At 42.9% G+C, this 26,831-nt stretch overlaps 1 protein-coding gene and 1 non-coding gene across 3 annotated transcripts in view; one reads left to right on the top strand and one right to left on the bottom strand.

Annotated features, from left to right (window-relative positions):
- Positions 1–26,831, top strand: part of FRMD3 (FERM domain containing 3) — a 293,104-nt gene that overhangs the window by 145,720 nt on the left and 120,553 nt on the right. For both annotated transcript variants that reach the window (XM_004449475.5, XM_004449476.5), the window contains exon 3: positions 14,343–14,385. In XM_004449475.5, coding sequence (XP_004449532.1) covers positions 14,343–14,385 — 43 coding nt within the window. The remainder of the gene's footprint in view (positions 1–14,342; positions 14,386–26,831) is intronic.
- Positions 482–588, bottom strand: LOC111760237 (U6 spliceosomal RNA). Its single transcript, XR_002793992.1, has one exon. It is a non-coding gene; the product is annotated as a U6 spliceosomal RNA (small nuclear RNA).

Genomic DNA, 26,831 nt, shown 5'->3' on the forward strand with positions numbered 1-26,831 from the left:
ACAGATATAAATAAGTAATTTAATAAATAAATAAAAGGGGATGAAACAGCCACTTGTCCTTCAGAGGAATTCTAATTAGTAAAGGTTGAAGGATAAGGGAAATAGGAAACCACTGTTAGAACACCACAATAATGACTGTTGCGGGCAAGCTCCGCCAGTGGATGCTAAAATTAGTGGGCAAAAGTTTGAGGAGAAACAGAATATTTTTTTGCTTACTGGAGATGTTGTTTGCTTGCAGAACAATCATGCATAAAATACAGGATTCCAATAAACCACCCCAACACCTTGCATTGGTGTGGAACATCTGTTATAACTGATGATAGCATATTTTTATAATAGTACTATTAATTAAAGTCCGTAGTTTAACCTAGGGTTCACAGTTGGTATAGTGCAGGTCCATGGATTTAAAAAAAAATTTTATTCTGTTACCATATATACAACCTAACATTTCCCCTTTTAATCATATTCAGATAAGTATTTCAAAAATATGGAATGCTTCACTAATTTGCATGCCATCCTTGCAGAGGGGCCATGCTAATCTTCTCTGTATCAGTCCAGTTCTAGTAGATGTGCTGCTGATGCAAGCATGAGAAACAGGATATTTACACAGTCTCAAAGCAGCCCCCCTCCCTAAGATTTTTCAATTACAGGGATGTCTTAGTTTGCCAGGACTGCTATGACAAAGACCGCAGACTGGAGGAATGTATTGCCTCACAGTTTTGGTGGCTGGAAGTCCCAAGTTGAGGTCTTGACAGGCCATGCTGTCTCCCAGAGTCTGTAGTGTCCTGTCCTGGTGCCGTCCTCGGGGTTCCACCCTCACTTGGCCATCTGCCGCGTTGTCTGGTTTCTTCCTTCTGCTTTACTGATGGTGTCTGAATCCTCTGCTGTAAGGACTCGGCCATGTGGATTGAGGCCCATGCTGACTCAATCTGGCCTCATCTAGAGAGCATCTTTGAAGATCCTATTCACCAATGAGGCTGTGCCTTAACTGATAATACCACTCACACAGGTCTTGCTTACAAATGGGTGCACAGCCAGGGGAGCACGGATTGACTTGAACGTGTCTTTTCTGGAGTACATGATTCAATCCCGAACAAAAGGGAAAAGTAACTTTACAGTGGGGAAAACTGGAAGACACCACTTTAATCAAGTGGTCAAGGTTAACTTCACCAGTAAAAAAGGCATCGACTTTATGTACCTCCTGATATGATGCACTGAGAAGGGCATATCGCCTCTGGCCAAAAATGCATAATCTCAATCAAATCTTGAAAAAAATTCAGGCAAACCTAAAGTGTGGGACAAGTCTACAGAATAACTCACAAAAGTGTCAAAGGAATGAAAGGCGAGGAAAGAATGAAGAACTCTCTCAGATTGGAGAAATGCAACAACTAAATGCTACGTGGGATCCTGGAATAGACCAAAGTACATTCGTGGGAAAACTGGTGAAATCCAAAAAAAGCCTGCAGTTTAGTTAATAGTATTGTACTAATATTCTTATCTTAATTTTGATAATTAAGCTATAGTTTTACAAGATGTTAATATTAGAGGAAGCTGGGTGAAGGGTATACTATATTATTTCTGCAGTGTTTTTATAGGGCTAAACTTTTTTTTTTTGAGATAAAAGAGAAGGCTTTAGATGGATGTGTTTCCCTGCTGTTGTTTTTTTAATATTTGATTTAGTTTAGCTTAATTTTAATGTCCAGGTTTGAGCAGTAGTTTATAGGAAAAAAATGGAGGCCATCCAGAGAATAAAACCATCTCATCTGATTTATCTGCTAAACTGCTTAGAGAGGTGTCTGAAACTTTTATTTTTTTTTTCTCTGCATCACAAAGATGTTAACACCTTTTAAATTTGAGGATACAATACGAGTTTAGCTTCCAAAGGAGCTGCAAAGTAATTGCTGCACAAAACTCCACAGACTTTAGACTCCAAAAGATGTGAATTAAAAATCCCTCTCTGCTGGTTAGTAACCTGCATAATCTTGGATAAATTATTTAACCTCTCTGGATCTCTGTCCTGATTGAATAAAATAGATGAAAATACCTATTTGTATGGTTGGTATGAGAATTAAAGATAAGGCATGTAAATGCTTAGCACATGGCATACGGAGTCTATGATATGTGTTATTTTTATTATTGATTGTTATTATTATTACAATTATGCATTTGCTAGGTCTAGGTGAGGGAGTTACATGAGAAAATACAGCCTCTGAGATCTAGAAATGTTTATAAGAACCACTTTTAAAGACAGATTGGCCACTATTGTGACCTTTGGGGTGAGAAGGTAGAAAGTGAGCCATGGATAATTTGAAAACGGGGTCAAAAGCACAAAGACGGCTGGTATTGGAGTTTTAAGCAGAGTTTAATTAATTAGCATTCATTCTTTTAATCAGCCCTTGTTCTCTCAATGGGAAATAAACTGATGAATTACTTGGGTAGAAAACTAATCAACAGAGAAAATCAAGTTAGTTAGAGAAACTGAAGTGGAACTTACCTTTGTTCTGGGGCCTGGTAGTTTGCCTACAACTCCCTACAACTTGATTTACGGCAAACCAGTGTGGAATATTAAATATTTAGCACTATTGCATTTGGAACGCCATATGTTTGACAAGATGTCTCATGCCCAATATGCTCGGAAAGTGGTGAGGATTGAGTCAGTAAATGATGACTATTTTTTGCTATTTTGATGGCAAGGGTCCAAAACTTCCATTGTTTTTTTAATTTGATATAGAGAGGGACAAATTGAATATTGGTCAATAAAACTCCCCTTGAGTTTCCACAACATCTATCTTCTGAGGAACTCATATAACCTTAGTGGCCTCCCCAAGGTAGAGAAAAGGTGAGTGGTTTTCTTCCCATTTTACCTATAAGGAGAGGTAGGACTGTAAATTCAGAGTCTTGTAAGAAATAATATCCAAAAAAGCATAGCAGTTGCTTATGTCCAGGATTTTCCCTTGAATCCAGCATATTGTTTTTTTATTACCTCTTCCCAAGTATTTGAGCAACTTCCCTTTGGAAAGATGAATTTTTGAAATAATTAGTGGAATTTCATAATTTTAGTTTTTGGTTGTGATTTGAGATGCCCATGCCCTTTTTCCTGGATTTTCCATCTTGCCCAATTCCTTCTCCTTGCCCAGCTTGGGAAGTCACCACCAGCACCTTAGAGCCGCCCACCTCCAGTCCAGCTGGAGGAGGAAATTATACCAGGACTTGGTCCTTGATGGTTGATTTACCGTCTGTAGAGAGGTTGGGCTCAGTGCTTTGGGTTTTAACTTGCCTATTTCTGAGCATCTATTTAACCCATTTTTTTAAAAAATGAGGATATATTCTTTTTTTCCCTAAAGATTTGTTTTTTATTTATTCCTCTCCCCTTTCTCCCCCAGCCCCCCCGTTGTCTGCTCTCTGTGTCCATTCGCTGTGTGTTCTTCTGTGACTGCTTCTATCCTTATCAGCGGCACTGGGAATCTGTGTTTCTTTTTGTTGTGTCATCTTGTGTCAGCTCTCCGTGTGTGCGGCACCATTCCTGGGCAGGCTGCACTTTCTTTCGCGCTGGGTGGCTCTCCTTATGGGGCGCACTCCTTGCGCGTGGAGCTGCCCTACACGGGGGACACCCCTGCATGGCAGGGCACTCCTTGTGCGCATCAGCACTGTGCGTGGGCCAGCTCCACACGGGTCAAGGAGGCCCGGGGTTTGAACTGCAGACGCCCTATTCGTTGGGCCAAGTCCGCTTCCCATGTTTAACCCATTTTTATCAGCATCATTGACTTTTCTAACTTAAGGATCATTGTGATTCTTATACCCTGAGATAGTGAATGCACTTTGGAAATCCATACCTCTGGGGTGCCCTCCAAATATCCCTGCGATAAGACACTGTGTCACGTGGCCACCAGAAAACAGAGGGATTAATACCATTTCTGATAGGTGGTTGAGCTGGAAAATCCTGAGTACAAGGGCACAAGGAACCTGCTGCCTCCCAAAATATAATTAAAGCCCTGGGGCTTTTATGTTGGTAGTCATAAAGAATCAGCGACACTATCAGTAAGTTTTTTTAGTAATGGGGAAAGACCTTTTCTATGTTAGAGCAATTTGCTTTTTCTAAAGGGTCCTCTGGGGAGGACATGGAAGAGAATAAAAACAGGCCAGGTGATCTGAGGTTTCACTCTGGGATGGCTCTGGGGGTGGTGCCAGGAAGCCTGACAGTATTAGGCCTGACCAGCTGCTCCTGGCATTGAAATGCTGCCTCCTGCTCCTGGGGAAAATTGCTTCACCGGTGCCTGTAACTAGGCAAGAGAGTAATCTCTAAGATTAGGGGCCGCCGTACACTGACCAGAAGCATCGTTCTGCTGTGTCAATCCACTGGTCATGGATTTGTGTGCTTAATGATTCCTCCTTTGTTTTGAAGTATCTAGAGGTTTTAAAAATCAAGACTCCTTGTGTGTGTGTGTGTGTGTGTGTATGACCCGTTTGAGTGGGTTGGCTTCGTGGGAAGGGACTTTGGATGGACAGGTAACGAGGAAGGCAGCACTGTAGTAACAGCTTAAAAAGTGGATATATTGCCCAGTGGCTCAGCCATGGTCTGAGGTATTAACAGTGACAGATTTGGGGAAATGGTCAGGTTCCTTCAGCAGAAAGCAGAACATGGAGTTTAATTAAAATGATTGTCTCATAATTGACTCTGTCTACACCTGATGTCTTCTCCTGGGAGGAGAGAAGGGTGCCGGATAAATGATGGTTGCCATCTAGAAGTTGCTTAGTAAACTGGGATCTCATCCTTCCCATGAAGAGCAAACATATGAACTAGTCATCTTGCTTGGGCCAGTGGACAGCCATAAGAATAAGCAGGGCTCGGGAAACTACCCAATTTATCCCTGTTTGTGTCAGGAGAAAATAAGAGGATATCCAAGACAGAAAGTTCTTACTCTCTTGGTGGTGGGAACAGCCTGGGTTTGGTTCAAATGGGGACAGGAATTAATTAGAGAACTGTGGTTTAAGAGTGATATTAGAGAGAGACACACTTGCCGAAGGCTTCCAGCAGGTCAGAACATCAGAGCTGACTGAAGTCCTGCAGATTTGGAACTTCCAAAAGAGCTGCTTTAAAGGCAACTTTCACATCAAGCTGGGAAGAAGACTAGAATGTAGCTACGATATATGACTTGGAGACATAAAAACAAGAAGAGGTTAGGAAATGCCAATTGGAAGTAGACTTTTATTTCTTTTCAATTCATGCTGTAGAGGATTTCTTTCAAAGTCAATTGTGATTGTGTATTATATGCATGGATTGTAATAATGAGGAGTGAGTGTTCTAGTTTCCTGTTGCTGCGTAACAAACATCCCTGAAAATTGGCAGCTTGAAACAACACCTCAGTTGTTTTATTATACCTCAGGATTTTGTGGGCCAGGGATTTGGGGAGGGCTTAGTTGGGTGATTCTTGTGCTCATTGTGGTGTTGACTGGGCTCGCTCAGCTGTATTCAGCTGGCAGATGGTCTGGTCTGGAGAGTCCAAGACATCTTCCCTCATGTGCCTGGTGCCTTGGTGGGACTGGCTGGAATGCAGGGGCCCCTCATCTTCTACCTGTGGTTTCAGGGTCTTTCCTGATGGCCTCTCCAGCAGGGTGTTTGGACTTCAAGGACCCAAGTCAAAGAGTCAAAGTGGAATCAGTTACTGGATAATTTTATAAGAAGCAGAGCAGGCTTTGAGGGAGAGGTGGTAAGTTTGGGACATGTTGAATATGAGTGAGGTGCTGAGATGGAAATGTTTAATGTACAGTTGAAAATATGAGGCTGAAGTGAAATAAAGAGGTTTAGGCCAGAGGTGGAGGTTTCAGAAACCATGAGGCCTTTGGTCCTAAGAGCCCTGGAAACAGATTGCAGAGCTGAGGGAGAGAGTACAGAATGAGAGAAGAATGTGAAAGCTAAGGAATGTCCGTATTTTAAAGGATGGTCCAGAAGGAGAAATCAGCAGAGGAGACTGGCAAGGAGCAGAGAGAGGAGAAAGGGAAGACTGTGGACAGAGTTCCATTCCGGAAGCGAGGGAAGATGTAGATTTAATAAGAGGGCATGGGCTGCAGTTTCAAACATCAAGAAGGAGGGAGGGCCAGAGGACGTTACTGACCAGGAGCTGAGAGCTTTGGCACCGGGGAGGTGGGGTCAGATCTGGTCCCTGCCACTTGCTGGGTGTTCAGCTTTGTAGGTTCCTTAACCTCTCTGTACCTCAATTTCTTCATCTTGAGATATGGGGCTACTAATGGTACCCATGCCACAGGGCTGATGTTTACATGATTTCGTCCATGTCATCATATGTGTAATTGATCTATTTTTTTGGTAACTGATCTTTTTAGTATTGCATGATTTAAAATTTTTTCATCGGTGAGTCCATGGGTCTGGCAACTTAGGAGATCTTTGACCTTAGAACAGTTTAATGACTCTATTGCCAAATTTATATGGTATAATAGCAAATGTTTCACAGTGATAAATCCCATTATAAGAAGCTAGAAGGGATCCCATAATTTCTTTTATGTTTGCATTTAATGTGCTTTAAAATAACCAACCATAAGTCTTTTTATCACCTGTTCTATTGTCAGTCTCCCACTGGTTTATATATATATATTTTTTTAATTAAAAATTTTTTTTTTATTTTTAAGGAGGTCATGTGTGGGAAGCAGGCACTCAACCACTGAGCTACATCTACTCCCCCTACCCCTGTTTTTTTGCTTTAAGGGTACGTGAAGGATTTCTAGGGGGTAGAGCAGGGGCTGGCATACAGGGGTCTGGGCAGATTTATAAATCAAGTTTAATGGGAACACAGCCACTTCTATCCATTTACATATTGTCTATGGCTGCTGTCATGCTCCAGTGGCAGAGGTGAGTTGTGACCGAGATTGCATGGCACACAAAGCCTAAAATATTTACCCTGTGGTCCTTCACAGACAAAACTTACCTACCCATGGCTAGAGAGTATCGAAACCAGGGAAGGCGGTGGATGTTGCTGAATGGATGCTTGTGCCTTCTTAGACTTCCTGCCCACTCCTCTACTTCATACAGTCTTTCTTCTGGTTCTTGCTTCTCTTTTCCTCGACCCTGAGACCCTAGAACACAAAAGCAGTTATGGCTAAAGGAACAACAACAAAAAACACCACGCCGAGACAAGGCAGATTTGTACATAGATCTGCTTCCAAGTGGGCAATAACTTTTGAGCACACCTGATCTGCAGCTTGTTGGTGTTACTGTTATTTTGCAGATTTTATTGAAGCTGGAGTGGAAACCATCGTTACTGGTAGCTCAGTGAGTGGGGGCTGGCCCTAACTTTGCTTTCCAGAACACTTTTACGGCTGCATTCATTCAGATGGCATTCTTTTTCTTTTTCCCCAGCAAAGGCCAAGAGGTCTGCAAATGGCAAACATTGCCCACATAATGCAGGGACTTAGCTGCTCTGGGGCTTTGTCCGGTTGGGATATGAGAATCGGGCCATGTTTTCAGGTCCGTGATGGGAACTGGTCAGATTTTGGGTCTGGTTACTATTGAGAGGAGAAGGAATCTCCTATTCAGGGAGGTACTGTCATCCTTTTTAAAGCCCCGTTGTTTATTTAACACATTTTTCTGGCTTACAAATGCCTCTGGTTCAGGGCACCAGGGGTTTTGAGAAGAATGGCAGAGAGGCCAGTGATTTATTCTTTAATCAGGAGCTGAATCAATTTCAGTGGAAGCCAAACCTTTGAAGATAACTAAGTGTTACATTGTTTACTTTGGGAAGCCTTTTTTTTTTTTTTTGTCTCCTCAGCTACCAAATTAAAAATCAATCTACTTAGTCACAAATCACTGCTTCACATCCACCTTCTTTCCCCCGAAACATGCCAAAAACAGAATGTTGGCAAGAAATGCATTATTTCTATGATGGAGAAGAGAAGAATGATCTTGTCTGACTAAGTGTAGTTGGGCCTAGCCAAGAGTAAGAAGAGAGAAACGTGTGTCAGACATTCCCTCGTCCTGCAGGCCCCTAGAGTGTGGAACGGTGAGTTCACGGATTCCTGGAGGCCTTCTAATTTGCGCTCCCCCCTCCAAGTGTGAGGATAAGCAAATTAGAACCAAGAGGGTCTAAGCCTCTCTGCTTTTCACCCACTTTGTATCACTTTCTCCTACTCATTCTCTTTTTCTTCAAGCTGTTCTTCATCAAAATACATTTGCTCTGAGGAAGGGCTTGACGTGCGGCCGGGCTAGATAGCCCAATACTGCAAGTCCTCTTATGCTGGGACCCTTCCCAGGGGCTCTGTCAGCCACCAGGGTCCAAGCTGCAGGCCAAAGGAATCAACCTCCAAGGGAAGAACTGTGAGCTCTGCGAGGGCAGTTTTTGGTGGCGAGGTGGGAGGCTGTCTCGGGTCCCATTCCCAGAAACAGACCCTGAGGTAAAAATTCCAGTCTAAGTGGCTCATGAGGAAATGGTCTCAGGAAAAGACTTGTAAGGGAGTGGGGGGTTGGGACGGGGACGAGAGGGAGGCCAATCAGGCAAAGCTCTGCAGAGATGGGGGGGCTGCAGTCAGTGCGGGTCACGCCTTACAGTCTTCGCGGCTGAGGCATGAAGGAGCAGAGGCGTTTATACCTCCACACCTGTCAGGTATTACGTAAGGGATGCCCTGGCACCAGGGGCACAATTCTACGCCCTGTAATGGATTCTGGAAAGCTGAAGACAGTCTTCCTAAAAAGAGTCAGGCCTCTGGATACCAAAAGGGAAAAGGACTGAGGGGCCTGTGCTTCGCCCTGAAAGTATCTGCTGTGGAAACCTTCCTGTCACCTTGCTAAGCTATGCGTCCTCTGGTTCATCCTACTCCTTAAGTTTTTTTTTTTTATTTAAGAATTCATGACTGGGTCTTAGCTTCCTGAGCATTTGGAAATTTTTTTTCTAAACGAAAGTGGAGGAAATGAAGGTTTCCACTATAGCAAACCAACCACAAACTCAGATATTTTGTTGGCAGGCTTCCCTTTCTGCACCTCTTGGGGAAAATCAGTTTCCACTAAGAAAACAGGCTCTTTAATAAAAAAATCCAAATAATATATACTCCATGTAGCAATTAAAAGGAAAGTAGCTATGCAATAAATCTTCTAAGCCTTGTATCTAATTACCAAGCACACCGCATCAAGGTTATTATTTTTTCACACAAGTATAATCCATTTTTAAAAAGACTTATTTATTTTTTACTTTGTTTTATTTTTAATTTATCCCCCCCTGCCCCAGATGGTTCTCTTGTCTGTCTGCTCGCTGTTTGCTCACCTTCTCCAGGAGGTACTGGGAACTGAACCCGGGACCTCCCACATGGGAGGTGAGTGCCCAACAGCCTGAGCCACAACCGCTTCCTGCAGGCTGCAGTGTCTGCTGGCCTGTGGCATCTGCTCATTTAGGCATCTGTTCGTTGTGGCAGGGTGTGGCATCTAGCTCTTGTTGTGGTAGGTGTGAGTGTCTAGCTTTAGGTGTGGTGGGTGAAGTCATGTGCTTTTCTTCTTTAGGAGGCACCGGGACCCAAACCCAGGAGCTCCCATGTAGTAAGCAGATGCCCAACTGGTTGAGCCACATCCGCTTCCCTGTAATCCATTTTTGCATCCAGTAATAGCAGGAGTTGTTGGCATAGTCCAGACTCATCTTTATTGGCCAATTCATTTCCTTACCACAACTCCAGAAGGAAGAATGGGAAAAGGAGGAGATGGGAGAAGGGGAGGAAGCGAGAGAGGATGAGCTAACAGCTGGTATTGTAACTATCCAGATAAACACTCTCTTCATGGGGAGCAGAAGGGAAAGTGCTGCAGAAGGTGGTACAGGAAGAGATTGACAAAGATAGGCTCACCATTGTACCAGCTCTGGAGTCCCTTCCCATGAGTGTAAGAAGATGGCGGGAGCTGGTGTTTGTTGAGCCTTTTCTATGTGCCAAGCTTTGTCCTAGGGGCTTCTTAATGAATTAACTCATTTGAACCTCATGATGATGCTATAAGTGAGGAAAGCATTTGAGGTCACACAGCTAGTGTCAGAGTTGGCCTTTGACTCCAGGCTGGCTGGTTCCCGGGTGTTAAGTCTGATGGCTCAGTTGGATTTGTTATCTTCCTGTTACCTGTAAAATTCTTCCTCTTGAGTCTAAATTACATGTAATCCACATTCATTTTCTGAATGGAGCTTGACTTTTTTTTTTTAATTTGATTTTTTTACTATTTATGTAATGCATGAATACATGTAAAAAGGTTAAAGTTAAAATATCACAGATAAAACTGAAGTTTCTTTTAACACTCCTAAATCCAGGTTCCCACCCCATTACCCACCCACTGCTGTCAGTTTCTTGTGTACCATTTCAGAGCTTTAAATATATATTTAGATGCTTATATACGTGTTCTTTAAAAATATTTGGCAATGTTTTGTGCTTTTATTATTATCAATTTTTTAAAAAGAAAACAGGTTAATTATATCATACCATAGTTCAAGGTTCCTAAACTTTCTGGGTTTATGGCTCCCTTAGAATCTTAGTAATTTTTTCATGGTGACCCTTAGACCAAAAGAAATACCTAACAATCCCATATACTGATGGTTAGATCCAAACAACTAGCTAAACTTTTGTGTCCTAACAACTTAGTGGCCATTTATGAACGAATACACATCCACTGCAAGAAAATGTTAGTTCAATTTCATCCTCAGGTGAGCACAATTGCTCGCTAACAGGATGTGAGTGCCTTTGGACACCACACGTTTCTCAGTCCTAGAAATCGGCTTGGACACCACCACGCTCATTGGCTGCTCCATGCCGAGTTTTGTGTGCTACTTGTTTTTCATCCAGCATCTGCCGAAAACCCGGCATCGAAAAAATGACATTGAAAGGAATATAGCACAATCTCTTGTACTATATTGAAACTGTGAACTACCTTGAGCTTATACTTTGCACGGTGTCTGACAGATGTGTTTCCCTAGCCCTTCAGCGCATACTTTGGGAACTAATTGCATTCTGCAGTTCACTTTTTTGAATCCCACAGTGTGCCTTAGTGATCCATCCATACTGCATCTGAAGTTCTACCTCATTTCAAACACTGTGGTCGGAGCAGCTAGATAGGAACAGACCACAGTTCATTTAGCTGTTTTCCTGATGACAGCCATTAATGTTATTTCTGATATTTTCTAATTTTATAAAATATTGCCAGGAAAATCCTTGTGATGTGCCTCCTTGTTCACATGGGTAAATGAGAAAAGAAAGGAATTGTTGGGCCATAGGCCAATCAGGTCTTTAAATTTTAGTATATGTTAACAAATTGCGCTTGACCCCCTTTGAAGAAATGATTTCCTATAATCCCTTGGAACTGCTGGCTTATTTTTCTTAGGGCCACATACCGCTTGAATATCCCATGGGGAAAGAATAGTCGTCTTGGAAAAAATAGTAATGATTACACCATAGATGTAGGTAATCAAGGTATGCAGCACCTGCAATGCAGGTTTAAGATGTGGAAGAGCAGGGAGGCACTGATCAGAAACTGCAAAGTGTGTATAGCTTAGGACAAGGAGGGGGCCAGTTCCTTTGGTGAGAATAATTTATTTAGGACACAGATGTCGAATCCCTTGCAGGCATGCTTGAATGTTCTCTACCTCTGCGTGCAGACTGAGCCGATCCTTCCTCGCATCATTCTCGGTGAGCCTTCAGGCGGCCTTGGACTCCTCCTCACGGCCGGCTGGGAGGTCACCAGCACTTAATTGGTGGCATACAAAATGAAACTTACTTGTCGTCTCTGGAGTCAGAGAGAAGTTGGAGAAGCAGATGGGAATTAGGGAGAGAAGGGCTAAGGCGTTCAAAGCATGCCAAGCAAGGAGAGTTCAGGAAGTCTATTTCTATTGTAGATTTTATTGGCGAAATGACCAGTGATCCTTCTCTGTGGAACCATAGCAATCAGTAATCTCTGGCCGCTATTGTTTGTTTTCTGTCCTTACCTTTAAATTACACTTTTTACTTATTTCTAGAAAAGGAATTTAATCAGCAGAGGCCCCTTTTAGTATTTGTCTTCATGGATTCCCTATGTTGAAAGTTGTGTTCTGCCAATGAAAAATCACAGCTTCGTTATTGAGTGTGTGACACATGCCAGGCACTATTTAAGGGTCTTACATTTATGAACTCATTTAAAATCCTCATGACAACCTTATAAGGGAGATAATATTACTGTTCCCATTTTATATTTGTGGGGACTGGCATACAGAGGTTAAATCTTGCACAAGGTTTTTTTTTTCTTCTTCCCTCTCCCCCTCCCCCATCCTGCTGTTTTTGCTGTCTGTGTCCATTTGCTGTGTGATCTTCTCTATCTCTTTCTCTTTTTATTTTTTCTTCTTGCCTTTCTCCTCTAGGATTCATCAGGATTCGATCCTGGGGGCCTCTGATGTGGAGAGAGGTTCCCTGTTCATTGCGCCACCTCAGTTTCTGGTCTCTGCTGTGCTTCACCTTGACTCTCCCCTTCGTTTATTTTGTTGCATCATCATCTTGCGGTGTGACTCACTTGTGCGGGCACTGGCTCACCACATGGGCACTCGGTTCACTGCACAGGCACTGGCTCACCACACGGGCTCTCATGCAGGCACTCGGCTTGCCACACGGGCACTCACATGGGCACTTGGCTTGCTGCGTGGGCACTCGGCTCGCCACGTGGGCACTGGCTGGCCTCACAGGCACACTTTCTCTTCTTCTTTTTCACTAAGAAGCCCCAGGGATTGAACCTGGGTCCCCCCATATGGAAGGCAGAGGCCCTATCACTTGAGCTGCATCTGCTTCCCTTGCACAAGGTTTTATAGTGAGTAAGTGATAGAAGCAGTTGATTACCCATGGGTCAATCATAACTGTATAAAAACCAATCACAATGTCTGGTTAGAAGGAGATAATAAGGATTACCAAAGTGAGTTGATATCACTTTGGCCAGAAGCAAAGAAACTTGCTATTTAATTTGTTGTGCAGCATGTCAGGGGTAAGTGGATGGTTATGTTGGACTTGGCATAATGCTGAAAAGAACAAGAAGATCCCTGTTATTGTTTTTGAAGATGGTAGAGATCTGACACCTTGGACTGGAAACTCCCCATCTGGCCCACTCAAGTTTTTAGTTCCTGGGAGAATAGGGGTTGTTCAGCAAGGAGAACATGCATCTTAGAGTGAACCGCTCAGGCAGGAGGCCCCAGGGCAAGGGGTTAAGAAGGCAGCCTCTGGAATCACGAGCTTCACCTAAGGCTGGGACTTTAGGCAGTTGTTTAGCATCCTAAGTCACGGGTTCCTCAGCTGGAAATGGGATTGTAGAGAGGACCAAATAAGAAAATGCCTGGAAACTCTTAGTAAACACTCAGCCACTGCTGGCTCTTGTTAAAACATATGGTTGTGCCCTTACATCAAACAATAAGGGTAACGCAGAGCCTCCCAGCTTACTGGATGACCCAGATGAGGTACAGCTTCAAGGTGGAAAATCTCACCTGATGGTGGGAGTCCTCTCCCTTCCTCTCCGGGATCAGTCAAGCAGGGGGGCGCCCCAAAAGTGAGGGCTCCGACCTCATGACTGATACCCGCTAGTGCCCTCTTATCATCCTTGTAGACTTAAGGTGGATAAAGTGACTCTTCCTGCCAGTCTGTCAGTAGACTCTGGATCCGAGTTCATAATATCAAAAGCTTCCTGGCTCTCTTTACACGTCGTGCGGAGGGGCCTGGCTGCTGGGACCAGCATGCTGCCTACACCAAATTCCAGTCAGTAATGCAATTTTGGTCTTTAGGCGTCTTTGTATTATGATGAAGCTGATTTTTCTTCTTGATGACCTCAGGTGCCTGAAAATAAGACATCTAAGATCATTTGTCCCTCTCTACCCATGCATGTTGTGGGGCTAACGCTGGCTTGGCCTAACAGCAGTCTTAAAGGAGGCTGGCCTGGAGGGGACCTGGACACTGATGCTATCTTAGACTGACTCTTTGAGGTCGGGGATGTCAGATGCTCAAAGTCTTTGGCCATCTGTGGCTTGCCCAGAGCAATGGAGCTCAGAGAATCACCGAGGGGCCAACTAGAACTACTAGAATATGCCATTTAATTGCATATTATCTCTTTTGTCCTTCTCTCCTACCAACTGTGTGACTCAACTATTACTCAGAGAGTATTAAAGCTCTGTAATTTATACCCTTGCCCGTGTTATTATTATTGCCAAATTGCCCATGCTGATTTTTTCAGTGTGGAACACTTAGAATATCTATCAGAACCAAGACTGTACTGTGGGAAATTCTAAGAATATCTTCTTTAAATACCTTTCAGTTATCCAGTATGCATTGTCTAGTTCAGCAATTTGACCCAAAGTCTCTGCTTTTTTCTCTCTCCCCAGCACTGGCTTGAACCTAATAAGGCCATCTGCAAGCAAATGAAAAGTAAGTGTCAACCCGGGGCTTCACATTTGCCATGAGATGTCTGAAAACGGATTCTGTTTCTTCAAGAAAGTTTCTTCTGCCAGAGTGGGGGATGGATGGAGTGGAAAATACAGGAGTGGTGGGGCTTAGCTCTTTCTCCACGTGAGCACTGTGGGGTACTCCTCCCTCGGTGTCTGGCCTTGGGCCTCCCTGAGGTCACGCTGCCTCCTGCCCCTGTGTCTCTCCCATCCCTCCCCATCCCACCATCTTCCCCTCATCTTTTGGCTGGAGTGGGGGCATTGGAATTGGATGGTTGAATGTCCACTGGCCATAACACCCAGGGCTTGATTCTTTTTGATTGTGGAGGTTGCTAAGAAACGGTTCAGGGTCAATGAGGTCGAGTCCAAGGGGTCGGAGAGAAGCAGGAATGTCTAGGAAACCAAAATCTCACTGGTAACTCTACTCCTCAAACTGACTAAAACTGAAGTAAGAATATATTATCCACGTGTTTTTTTCTGGGTAATTGCGTTTAAGAGCTGGTGTGCTGGCCTGCCTTTATGCTCAGGAGCTCTTGGAGCCTGTTGGCCTGGGTAACAACAAACCCTAGAACCCCCGGGGGCCTCCGGGGCCTTTGTGAGGTGGGTGTTGACTGGTGGCCCTGGGGGGCAGGCTTTTTGTTCTGTACCCAGGCCTTTCAGCCTGCTTTCATGTATGGTTTGGAGGAGAGCTTCTGAAATGCACCTCAGAAATACACTGCCTGCCCTGAAATCCATTTATCCCTCCATGTCAACTTTTCCCAGGGCCTTAAAGCGTAGGCCATGGATCACTTTCTTATCACAGATCAGCTTAGCCCATATTATGTCGCTTGCCATCATTCCAGGAATCCTTTTCTTTTTCTGAAGAAATGATTCTGGGCAGGATTTTCAGGTGGGAAAAGGAAGAAATTATGCATGGATTGAAAACTAGCAGCCAACCTATCTATTCCTTGCTTTTCTTCTTTCCCCCTCTCTTCCTCTCCCTGTTTCTCCCTTCCTCCCTCCTTGGCCCTGCCTGCCTCGGTGTCTTGCGCCTTCCTCCTCTGCCTAATCCGTCCCCCCCCAACCACTGCCTCCCAAGCAGACACTGACTGGGCAGTGCAGGAAAGAAAGCAAGATTGTTCCAGGGAAGCCAGCACCATGGCTGCTGTGGGCAGTGGGTGGTGCAGAGAGAGGACGGGGAAGGGGCTGCATTAAGGTGAAAACAGGGACAGCAGCGGGCTCGGGAATTCTAGGGAGACCAGGCTCTTGAAGCAAGGCTGGAAAAAAGTTGGGGCATCCAAGTTGACGTGGTAGGAGAGAGGTCTCTGGAGGCTTCATGTATTATGATGTATAGGATAATGAGAATGAACTAACATGCCTGAGAAAAAATAGCTCAGGTCTAGCTTTCCTCTCTTAATTGCTACGTTTTGATAATGTTATCTATTTTAAAATATTTACTTTTTAAAATATTAATTGATTCCTTGACTTTGGTTCTTAAAAATCATGAAATATTTTCCTCTGTTTCTTAGGCAAGACAAATTTTTGAAATAATGACTCTAACTCTAAAATAAGGTATATTTAAACAATGAATAGAAGAAAGATTTAAAATTTGTGAAGAGTTTGCTGCTTGAGCTTTGTCTCTGCGGTAAGCAAGGCTGAGAACCAAACTGAAAATTTAGAATGGTTTGTAAAAAAGAGTTTCAAGATTGATGTTGAACTATAGCCCATGTCAATCTAATAACATAAAATCTGAATCTGAAAAAAAGAATGGCATCAAATTCCATTTATAAACCAGATAGGGTGACTTGTTGAATCTAGGGACTGGCAGGGTTCTGCCCATCATCTGATTCCTGTTGTCCATTTAAGGACATCACTGCACAAAAAAAATCACACGATTTTCTCAAGATCACAAACCTCGTTTTTTGTTTTTTTTTTTTTAAGATTTATTTATTTATTTCCCCCCCCTCCCCCGCCCGCGTCGGTTAGTCTGTTCTCTGTGCCTATTTGCTGCATGTTCTTCTTTGTCCGCTTCTGTTGTCAGCGTGCAGGAATCTGTGTTTCTTTTTGTTGCGTCATTTTGCTGCATCAACTCTCCGTGTGTGCGGTGCCATTCCTGGGCAGGCTGCGCTTTCTTTCGCGCTGGGCGGCTCTCCTTATGGGTGCACTCCTTGCGCATGGGGTTCCCTTATGCGGGGGACACCCCTGCGTGGCACGGCACTCCTTGCGCTCATCAGCACTGTGCATGGGCCAGCTCCACATGGGTCAAGGAGGCCCGGGGTTTGAACCGCGGACCTCCCATGTGGTAGACTGACGCCCTAACCACTGGGCCAAGTCCGCTTCCCTGTTGTTGATGGTGATGTCTTCTAATGTCAAGAATTTCTGTGTTCTTGTCGTAACTCCTGGAAATGCTAACTTTACTGTGAATTTTTAAAACACACACCAAGGGCTTCTATTAACCCCAAGAAATTGAGTCCAACCCCTGGGAATCATCCATAGATTTACCAAAAGGACCTGGTTACAGAACCCTAGTCTGCTTTCTCCTCCAATATGCCTTTTATTCTCCAACTGCCTTTTGGTAAGCAATGACGGCATACTGAGAGTAGCTGCCTCTCCCATTCCCATCTTGCTCAAAGCAGATGGCAGATATTCAGGTTCTTTGCTTTAACCCTATTAAGATATTTCTATTAGTGTTCCTGCAACTGGTTGAAAGTCAACTGTCCTGATTAACAAATGCCATATAGATGCTTTATTATTTCTTTCTTTTTAAAAAAATTTTTTAAAATTAAATTGTCTTTTTAAAAAAAAGATACATAGATCACAAAAAAATGTTACATTAAAAAATATAAGGGAAGTGGACTTGGCCCAATGGATAGGGTGTCTGCCTACCATATGGGAGGTCCGCGGTTCAAACCCCGGTCCTCCTTGTCCCATGTGGAGCTGGCCCATGGACAGTGCTGATGTGTGAAAGTAGTGCCGTGCCACACAGGGGTGTCCCCTGCATGGGGGAGCCCCACGTGCAAGGAGTGCGCCCTGTAAGGAGAGCTGCCCAGTGTGAAAAGAAGTGCAGCCTGCCCAGGAATGGCACTGCATGCATGGAGAGTTGACACAACAAGATGACGCAACAAAAAGAAACACAGATTCCCTGTGCTGCTGATAAGGATTGAAGCGGTCACAGAAGAATACACAATGAATGGACACAGAGAGCAGACAACTGAGGGGGGAGAGGGAGAAAAATAAATAAAAAACTAAATCTTAAAAAAAAAAAAAAATAAGAGTTTCCCACATATCCCACACCCCACATCCCCACTCCTCCCACATCAACAACATTTTTCATCATTGTGGCACATTCGTTGCATTTAGCCAGTACACCTTGGAGCATTGCTGCACTGCATGGACCACAGTTTACATTGCAGTTCACACTCTCCCCCAGTCCATTCAGTGGGTTATGGCAGGATATATAATGTCCAGCATCTGTCCCTGCAACATCATTTAGGACAACTCCAAGTCCCCAAAATGCCCCCACATCTCATCTCCTCTTCCCTTTCTCTTGCCTCAGCAACTTTCATGGCCACTTTCTTCAGATCAATGCTACAGTTTCTTCCATTACTAGCCACAATAGTTTCATAGTAGAATACCATTAAGTTCACTCTAATCCATATTTTATTCCTCCATCCTGTGGACCCTGGGTTGGTGATTTTTCCTCTACCTCTATATCGAGAAGGGGCTTAGATCCCATATGGTTGACGTTAGCAATTCTCCTGCTCACAGTTGTAGGCACTCTCAGTTCCCTGGTGTGGTGGATGACCATCTTCACCTCCCTGTTACCTGACCTGTGTAAGTCCAACAAACCGGAGAGTAGGAGCTGCAACTTTGCTGAGGCTTGGGACCCAGCTGGCACATGGCCATTCCAGAGATTGAAGTCTCCTGGGTATACACCAACCCCAGTGCCAGCAACAGGTTCAGTAAAAGTGACAGAAGAGGCATGTGTAAAAAGGTCACATCCGAGTCCAACTCCATCACACTCAGGAACACAGATTCCAAAGTAGAGTATTATTTCTTAATAGTGTTTTAAAAAAAGCTTTAAAATAATATCATTTGCATTTCAGTAAGGTTTAAAATGAAGACCAAAGCTATTTTTTCCTTTCCCTCTTTTGCCTCCAAGCCCACTGCAAAGAGATACCTATTGTTAATCATATTTTATGTATCTTTCTGGGAATTTTTATGTAACTATAAGTCCCACCACATATAAGGCCTTTTTACCTCTCATTTACCTTTATGTTTTTCTTAATAATAATTTTTGTTATCTTTTAATATAAAAAATTGATGATTGGCCATTTAAAAATGGCTTTCTGTTAATTTATGCATGTATATAATTTATTTACTAATGGACATCAAGGCTGTTCCTAGTATTTTGCTATTATAATTTATACTACAACAAATATGCTTGTATGTATATTCTTGCTTCTTATGCAAATATATCGATAGTAGAAATTCCTAGAAGTGGAATGTTGGGCCAAAAGTATACACATTCTGCATTTCCTTAGTGATAAATATTCATTCAAAGAACGTGTAGCAATTTATTACCACTGACATGATGTGAGATTGCCTGTTTCCCTAAAACCTGGACTATAGATATAATCAAACTTTTTTTTTTTTTTTTTTTTAAAGATTTATTTATTTAATTTCCCCCCCTCTCCTAGTTGTCTGTTCTTGGTGTCTATTTGCTGTGTCTTGTTCTTTGTCCGCTTCTGTTGTCGTCAGCGGCACGGGAAGTGTGGGCGGCGCCATTCCTGGGCAGGCTGCTCTTTCTTTTCACGCTGGGCGGCTTTCCTCACGGGCGCACTCCTTGAACGTGGGGCTCCCCCACGCAGGGGACACCTTTGCGTGGCACGGCACTCCTTGCGCGCATCAGCACTGCGCATGGCCAGCTCCACACGGGTCAAGGAGGCCCGGGGTTTGAACCGCGGACCTCCCATGTGGTAGACGGACGCCCTAACCACTGGGCCAAAGTCCGTTTCCCCAAACTTATTTTTATGATGATTGCAATTTTATGAAGAAAGAGAAATATTTATTCAATTAAAACTAATTAATTGGACACATATTAAAATTGGAAAGCTTCTTAAAAATCCTATTTCTCTTCTGCTGCTGAACTTAGGAAAGTCACTTTAAATTTTATTTTTTAAATTAGCAGGTAAAATCAACTGTATTTTGGTGTCTAGTTCTATGAACTTCAACACATGTAACTACCACCACAATCAGGATACAGACAAGTTCCATTACCCCAAAACCTCTCTCAGGTTGCTGCCCTTTTGTGGTCACACATCACCTCCTCTAATCACTAGCAACTACTGATTTGTTCTCTGCTGTACAGTTTTGTCTTTGAGAATGTCATACAAATGGAATCATAAGTATGCAATCTTTTGAGACTGGCTTATTTCCCTCAGCATAATGATTCAGATTCCTCCAAGTTGTTGCATTTACCAATACACTATACAGAAAATCAATCAAAATAAAAGCTGGTCTTTGAAAAGATCAAGAAAATCAATGATCCTCTAGCAAGACTGATAAAGAAAAAAGAAGAGAAGAAACATTACCAATATTAGGAATGAAAGAGGGGATATCACTACAGACCCCACAGAACAAGTCTATGCAATATATTTGACAGCTTAGATAAATGAACATTCTCTCAAAAACCACAAATTATCCAAACTTGCCCAATATGAAATACATAACTTAGATAGTTTACTAACACAATTGAATTTGTAGTTAAAAAACCTTCCAAAATATAAATCTCCAGCTTCAAGCCTTGCTCCTCTCTACTGCTGTTGTCCCTGCCAGAACCCCTCCTTTTTTAAGAGTACTCAGGTATAGATTGCCTATAAAGAAACTGTTAAATGAAGTACCATCGTATTTCATATATGAGATTGGAAAGATAGATTATTCAAGGCATGATTTTTGGATAGCTGCATTTCCACTTGAGAGAGAGAGAGAAAAAAAAGGTAAATACATACTCTACACTATATGTGGGGTTAATTCCAGATGAATGGAAAAAAAAACAAAACCATAAAACAATGTATTTAATAGTCTATAGAGGTTTAGGTAAAAATTTAGGAACTTAATTTTATAATTCTGACAGGATATCTTAAAGAAAACATAAAATCCAGAAGCAACAAAGCAAAATGCTGACTTTTTGTATCAGAATATATGATTTGTTCACTGCACAGACTAGATTCTCAATAAATGTCTGGTAAATGAATGAATATTAAATGAACTGTAAAGACATTAAAGCATGAGCATAATAATGGGAAGAACATTTGCAAGCTATGTAACAGAGTGGTAATATGCAGAATATATGAAGTATGATGCTACACACCAAAAGATAAGCAACTCAGTAGAAAAATGTGCAAAAGAGATAAAGGAATTTTTAAAAATGACCAATAAACAGAAAAAAAATAAAAAAGATGTTCAACGTCATTACTAGAAATGATGAAAATGCATATTAAAATAAGATATTTTTATTATACTGAGAAAATAACAAATATTGATATCTAGTGTTGAAGAGGAGAATGAGAAAAACATTTTTGGTGGGAGTATATGAACGGGTAATGCTCTTTTGGAGGGAAATTTGGTTGTATCTGCCAAGATTAAAAATGCTTATGCCTGTTAATCCAACAAGTACATTTCTATGAATATATTTAAGGCAACATTTATGCAAGCCTTAGTATATATTATGCAAGGATGTCCATTGCAGCATTGTCTATGACACTGAAAACTGGAAACAATGAAAAGCCTAGCAATTTTGACAAGGCTAAATAATTTATGTGGAAAACATGCAGTCATTTATAAAGATGGAGCAGAAATGTATTATTGTCATGGAAGGATTTATTAGATATATTGTTGAGTTTTTTAAAAAAGCAAATAAGAATACCACATAAATGATCCATTTATATGAAAGTAAGAAGATGGTTTTTATATGAATCTATAAGTGCATAGAAAAAGGACTGGAAAGATAGACACGAAACTGTGCTAACCTCTGGGGAAGAGAGTGGGATAGAGAGAAATGAGGCTTTCACGTTTTATTATATAGAGTTATATTTTACTCAGACTTTTACAATGAGAATATATTCATATATCACTTGATAATAAAAAAGGGGAAATGAACAAAAGGAGGCAAAACTTTATGCAAAAATCAAGCAGCAATGAGAGAAAAAGAAATCGGAATGCATTCTGCTTTAAGCAGATATTGTAAAAATAGAGACCTAGATGAAAGAAAGCCCACTTATTCTTCTAAACAGGCTTTCCTCTTAATCCTGCCTGGTGCCTGCCTGAGGTGTGATTAGCTCAGCAGGGTGGCAAAGAGCTTATTCTTGCTCTATTTGCCAGGCTCTGTACTGCTGCCAAGCACCCTGGAGGGGCAGGGTGCCTGGAAATGGCTTCTGCGGGCAAATCAGGGTGGGGAAGTTCTCCCAACCTCCGCTTAATACAGAGATTTGACTCAGACCTAACAGCAATATTGAGTTAAGGTGTTGGCTGGTGTCTGCACTGCTCCTTCCCAGAAGTTACGATGCCTCTTCCTGGAAGCCTGAGATGACTGTGCAGTGTCTGACTCTGATGGTCAGAGGTGTACCTCAGCTCTCCAGCCTCCCCCTTGGGGCTTATCTAACTGAGAGCTCCCTTATGCTGGACGATTTCGTCAATAGGAAAGAGATCTTGTTCTGCGAGTGACAGAGAATGCCAATAGGGTAGATTTTGCTCTGGTGCAAAGAACAGAAGGAGGAAAGCCACAAGTTTCATAGCATTCATGAGACCAGGTTGGAGGCCTGACTCCCAACCCCATTTGTCCTTCCAATTGCTCGCCCATGTTGAGCAACCCCCTCTCAGACCTCCCGTAGTCCTCAGTACTTGTGTTTACTTTTTGGGTGACCTTCATGCCTTTGTTTGGTGGCTCAGTAGTCCCCCCTTTATGTAGGAGTTGTTTTTTGCTGAACTTGATCATGTGCTTTTTGACAGGAAAGCGTCACACATTTTACTTCTCCTAAAACCCACAGTGACAATAACCCCATTCTCTGGACCTGTTGGGGCAGCCTATTCCATTGTCATCGTTCATGGACATATATGTCTGATCATATCTCTAGTCTTTAGTTTGGGAGGTTTCTTCATTGGGGCCATGGCTTAATACAAGGCCATAAGCAAGCAGTCACTTCCTAATAAATGCTTTTGGTGCTTGTGGAGTAGAATTGAAGTGCTTTTTTTTTTTTAGGTACCAGGGACTGGAGATTGTACCCGGGCTTCGAATGTGGGAAACTGGTGCTCAAGCACTGAGCCACATTGGCTCTCCTGGGTTGGTTTTTTCTTTTGTTTTTTTTTAGGAGGCACTGGGAACCTTTCATGTGGGAAGCAGGTGCTCAACTGCTTGTGCCACATCCATTCCCCCAGAGGTGCTCCTTTTAGGGAGCAGGTGGAAGGAGCCCAGTTTTAAAAAAAACAAAGCAAAACACACAACTGAAGAAAATTCATTATGTAAATCAAATAATGCTCAGTCCCCAGTTGGTATGGTTTACTTTGTTTGTTTTTGCTCTCTCCAGTTTTCATCTTCCCAGTGCTCTTTTTTGGGAAAAGCAGCTGGGATTTTTTGTTTAATTCACAGAGGGTCTCAGAAATCTTCCAGGTTTGGAACTAACACCAGTTTTCTCTTATTCTACTGATGGTTCAGGAGATGGAGCCAGGCACCTCTTTTTCTCTCAGTATGAACTGTTTCATCAATAATGTCCCTCAGAAAGTCAATGCAATTTGGACCTATAAATAGTTTCCCATGTTATGCTCTTTATTTATCAATATGGGAAAAATAATGGCAATGATATTAATGACAGAATAACTTAATTTCATCGTGTTCCATCGTAAATGATGTATAGTTTGGCAAGCCACAAAATTCTAATTTTTAACCTGATCCTTATGCTGTAGTTGCAGCAATGTTGACAATATCTTGATGGAATACAATGGTAGGCCCTTGAGCTTCCGTGGGGACTCAGCTCTTTTCTTTCTTGGGAAGAGAGGGAAATATCAAGAAGTAGTAGAGAGGGAAACGGACTTTGGCCCAGTGGTTAGGGCGTCCGTCTACCACATGGGAGGTCCGCGGTTCAAATCCCGGGCCTCCTTGACCCGTGTGGAGCTGGCCATGTGCAGTGCTGATGCGTGCAAGGAGTGCCGTGCCACGCAAGGGTGTCCCCCGTGTGAGAGCCCCACGCGCAAGGAGTGTGCCCGTGAGGAAAGCCGCCCAGCGTGAAGAGAAAGAGCAGCCTGCCCAGGAATGGCGCCGCCCACACTTCCCGTGCCGCTGACGACAACAGAAGCGGACAAAGAAACAAGACGCAGCAAATAGACACCAAGAACAGACAACCAGGGGAGGGGGGGGAAATTAAATAAAATAAATAAATCTTTAAAAAAAAAAAAAAAAAAAAAAGAAGTAGTAGAGAAAGTATAAGGGAAGGTGTTTCTCTTGGGGACAGCTTTTCTATCCCTGGGGCGATACTTCCAGGGCTTCCTTCTTCCCTTAGACCCGAGTGCCTGTGTTGTTTGGGCCATGTGATTCAAAACTTTGTGTGCTGGCAACATAAATGTCTGAAAGACAACTATGATGGCCCAAGAGGTTTCATGTCTGGTAGATGAATAACAGGTGATTCAAATGTGGATCAAGTAGGCAGGAAAGCCTTATTCATAGCTGATCCCATTTGACTGGAAATCCTTTGCAATGCCTTACTTTTGGATATAATTTTATGGTGAAAAATCCGATCGGTACAAAGTTATATAAGTCATTGAATGTGGCTGTTATTATTCCTAATAGATTTACACCCACCAGCATGACTTCTGCGGGTCCAGTTAGTTATGCAACATCAGCAGCAAGCAGGTGCCCAGATTTCTTGCTGCAGGCTCATGTACCCTTGCTAACTATTTTTCTTTTTTGGGCTTAAATTCTCAGGTCACTGCACTTCAGGCTCAGCAAGCCAAGTTAGTCTTTAGCTCCAGACTGCCAAATATATAATATGTACTTATTTCATGCCCACCAAAAGAGATCTAACGTTCTTCTCCACTTTCATGAGAAATGATAGTCTCCCCTCTTATTTCTTCAACCGAGACAAATCATGTCCAGTTGATGGGCCTGCCTCAACCTTGTCAGTTTCTTCTTTGCACGTTAGATTAATAATAGCTACTCTGGGTTGAGTACTTGGGTCTCGGGAAGTCTGCTGAGTGCTTTGAGCCACTGACTTATGTAATCCTCACTGCCCTTTCTATCAGGGGCCAGCACCCTCTGGCCTATGGGCTGTACTTGGCCTGCCATCTGTTTTTGTATGACCCATGGGCTAGGAATAGGTGTCACATTTTTAAATGGTTGGAATTAAAAAAAATACCAAACCAAACAAAAGAAGACGACTATTTCATAACATGAAAATGATAGGAAATTTTGTGGGAATGCAGACACTCCCATTTCTTTCCGTGGTACACTTGGCTGGTTTCGCCCTACAACAGCTGAGTGAGGCAAGACATCCTGTGGCCTGCCAAGCCGAAAATGCTGACACTTGGGCCCTTTATGGAGAAAGTGTGCCGACCCCTCTTTTCCGTGGCTCGTTCCATGATTATTCCCATTTTATAAATGAGGAAATGGAGGCTGAGGGTTTTTTGTTTGGCCACAGCAAGTTGTCCGAATGCTGACTTTGAGATTCACCGCATTGGCCACCCAAGTCCCCGACAGAACTTCTGAACAGGCGTAGAGAATCGAGAGAAGGAGTACTGGTCAGGAACTGCTCAGCATCCAGTGTCCCCTAAGAGAGTTCTTACAGCATGTCTTCATTCTGTGTGTGTGCCTCTGTGGGTGTGATAAAAGCTTAAGAGAGAATTACGGCAGGAGAATGAGCTAGATGCATTTTTTAAAAAACCTCTGCTTTGGAAGTCGAGGGAACACAGTTCCTGTGGTGACGTGGAGGCTGCTGGTTATTTCTGTGAAAGAGTGATGGTGGAACGATCGCTGTTGTTGATGATGATGATAGTACCAGCTGTTGAATGATGAATGTCACTTCTAATGAGAAGCAAGCAGTCATTCATGTTGTCTAAGTTTTCCATGGCTGGCCCATTTAAAATATCCCAAACGTTAGAGTCTCTTAAGTGAGTAATATTCTGCCCTTTTGGTGCTCCAGTGTCATTTTGTACAAATGCATAAATATTTGGTCTCCTGAGTGGTTTCATTATAGAAGGCAGTCTGGATGAACACATTAGTGTCGCCATGCATACTATAGGTGCATATTATTTGCACAACAGGGATGTGGGGATGTGCTGTACCCCAGAAAGACACAGGAGGGAGAATGTTCATTTGGTTAAGAAGAAAAAGGCATCAGTTGTACTGAACGGCTGGGAGCTCCTAAAACCTACTTAGGGTCTTTGGAAAGCAATCCTCACGTTTGCAGTGTGTTAGAGGTCCCGCCTGCAACCTCAAGCCCTTTGCAAAATATTCCCACAGTCTGGCAAATTGATCACTTTTTTCCTCCAATAGAGTCTCAGAGGAGAGAGGCACTAGGGAAACATATTCTAGGTATAGGAATAGCCCTAAAATCTGCCAGACCCAAGGGCTCTGTTCCTGGACTCCTGTTTTAAGGAGATTGGGTGGGAATTTGTCACAGCCATGAGCCAGAATGTATTGAGAAAAGTTATGAATTGATATGTATATTCCTGAAGTTATTTTACTTTATTTTTTTCCTGTGGTTCTTTCTGATGTTTGGAGAATGACTTCCTTCATTTTAAGAAAAGCTAAGTGATATTTCTCTCTCAAAAAATCCTATTTTGTTTCTAAAAAGATCTGAGAAAAGTTGACGGTTAAAAATAGATCGCCATTTTTGTTTACTTCATGTCACCCAGGAGCCTGCGCAACTAATCCTTACCTATCCCCAGACTCATTTCTGGGCAAGGTCTCAAAGTGGAGATGAGAAAGTCTGTCTCTGCTTTATAAATGGCTGTGACTCTCCCTGTGCTCTCAGTGTTAACAAACTACCAAAATGGTAACTACCCCAGGGGGCCACTGGCGTCACAAAGGGCCACCTGAGCTGCTGCTGGAGTTGCTTGGTCTCCCCAAGGCTGTCTGGCAGGTAACAGACAGCTGCAAGCAAGGAGCCCTGCTGTTCTCAGGGCGATCACAGGAGTCTAGCATTTTAAGTGGATTTGTGCATTTTCCCCCTTCTCTGCTACTCAGTGGTCTACTCTGTTTTTAGCACATAGATGGCTGAGTAAATGGTTTTTAGCTGTTGAGCTGAGTTGTTAAGTTCCATTCAGTCTTCTCCCCTCCTCCCTCTCATTTTCTCCTTCCCCTTTCCTTCTCTTTTTCTCGGAGGATTGTTTATCCCAACAAACCAAAAACTTGCATTTAGAGAGTGCCCATGGTGTACGTTTTAAGACCTCATGGTGGAG

Source organism: Dasypus novemcinctus, chromosome 8, assembly GCF_030445035.2.
Source record: "Dasypus novemcinctus isolate mDasNov1 chromosome 8, mDasNov1.1.hap2, whole genome shotgun sequence".
In the NCBI taxonomy this organism is placed as follows: Eukaryota; Metazoa; Chordata; class Mammalia; order Cingulata; family Dasypodidae; genus Dasypus; species Dasypus novemcinctus.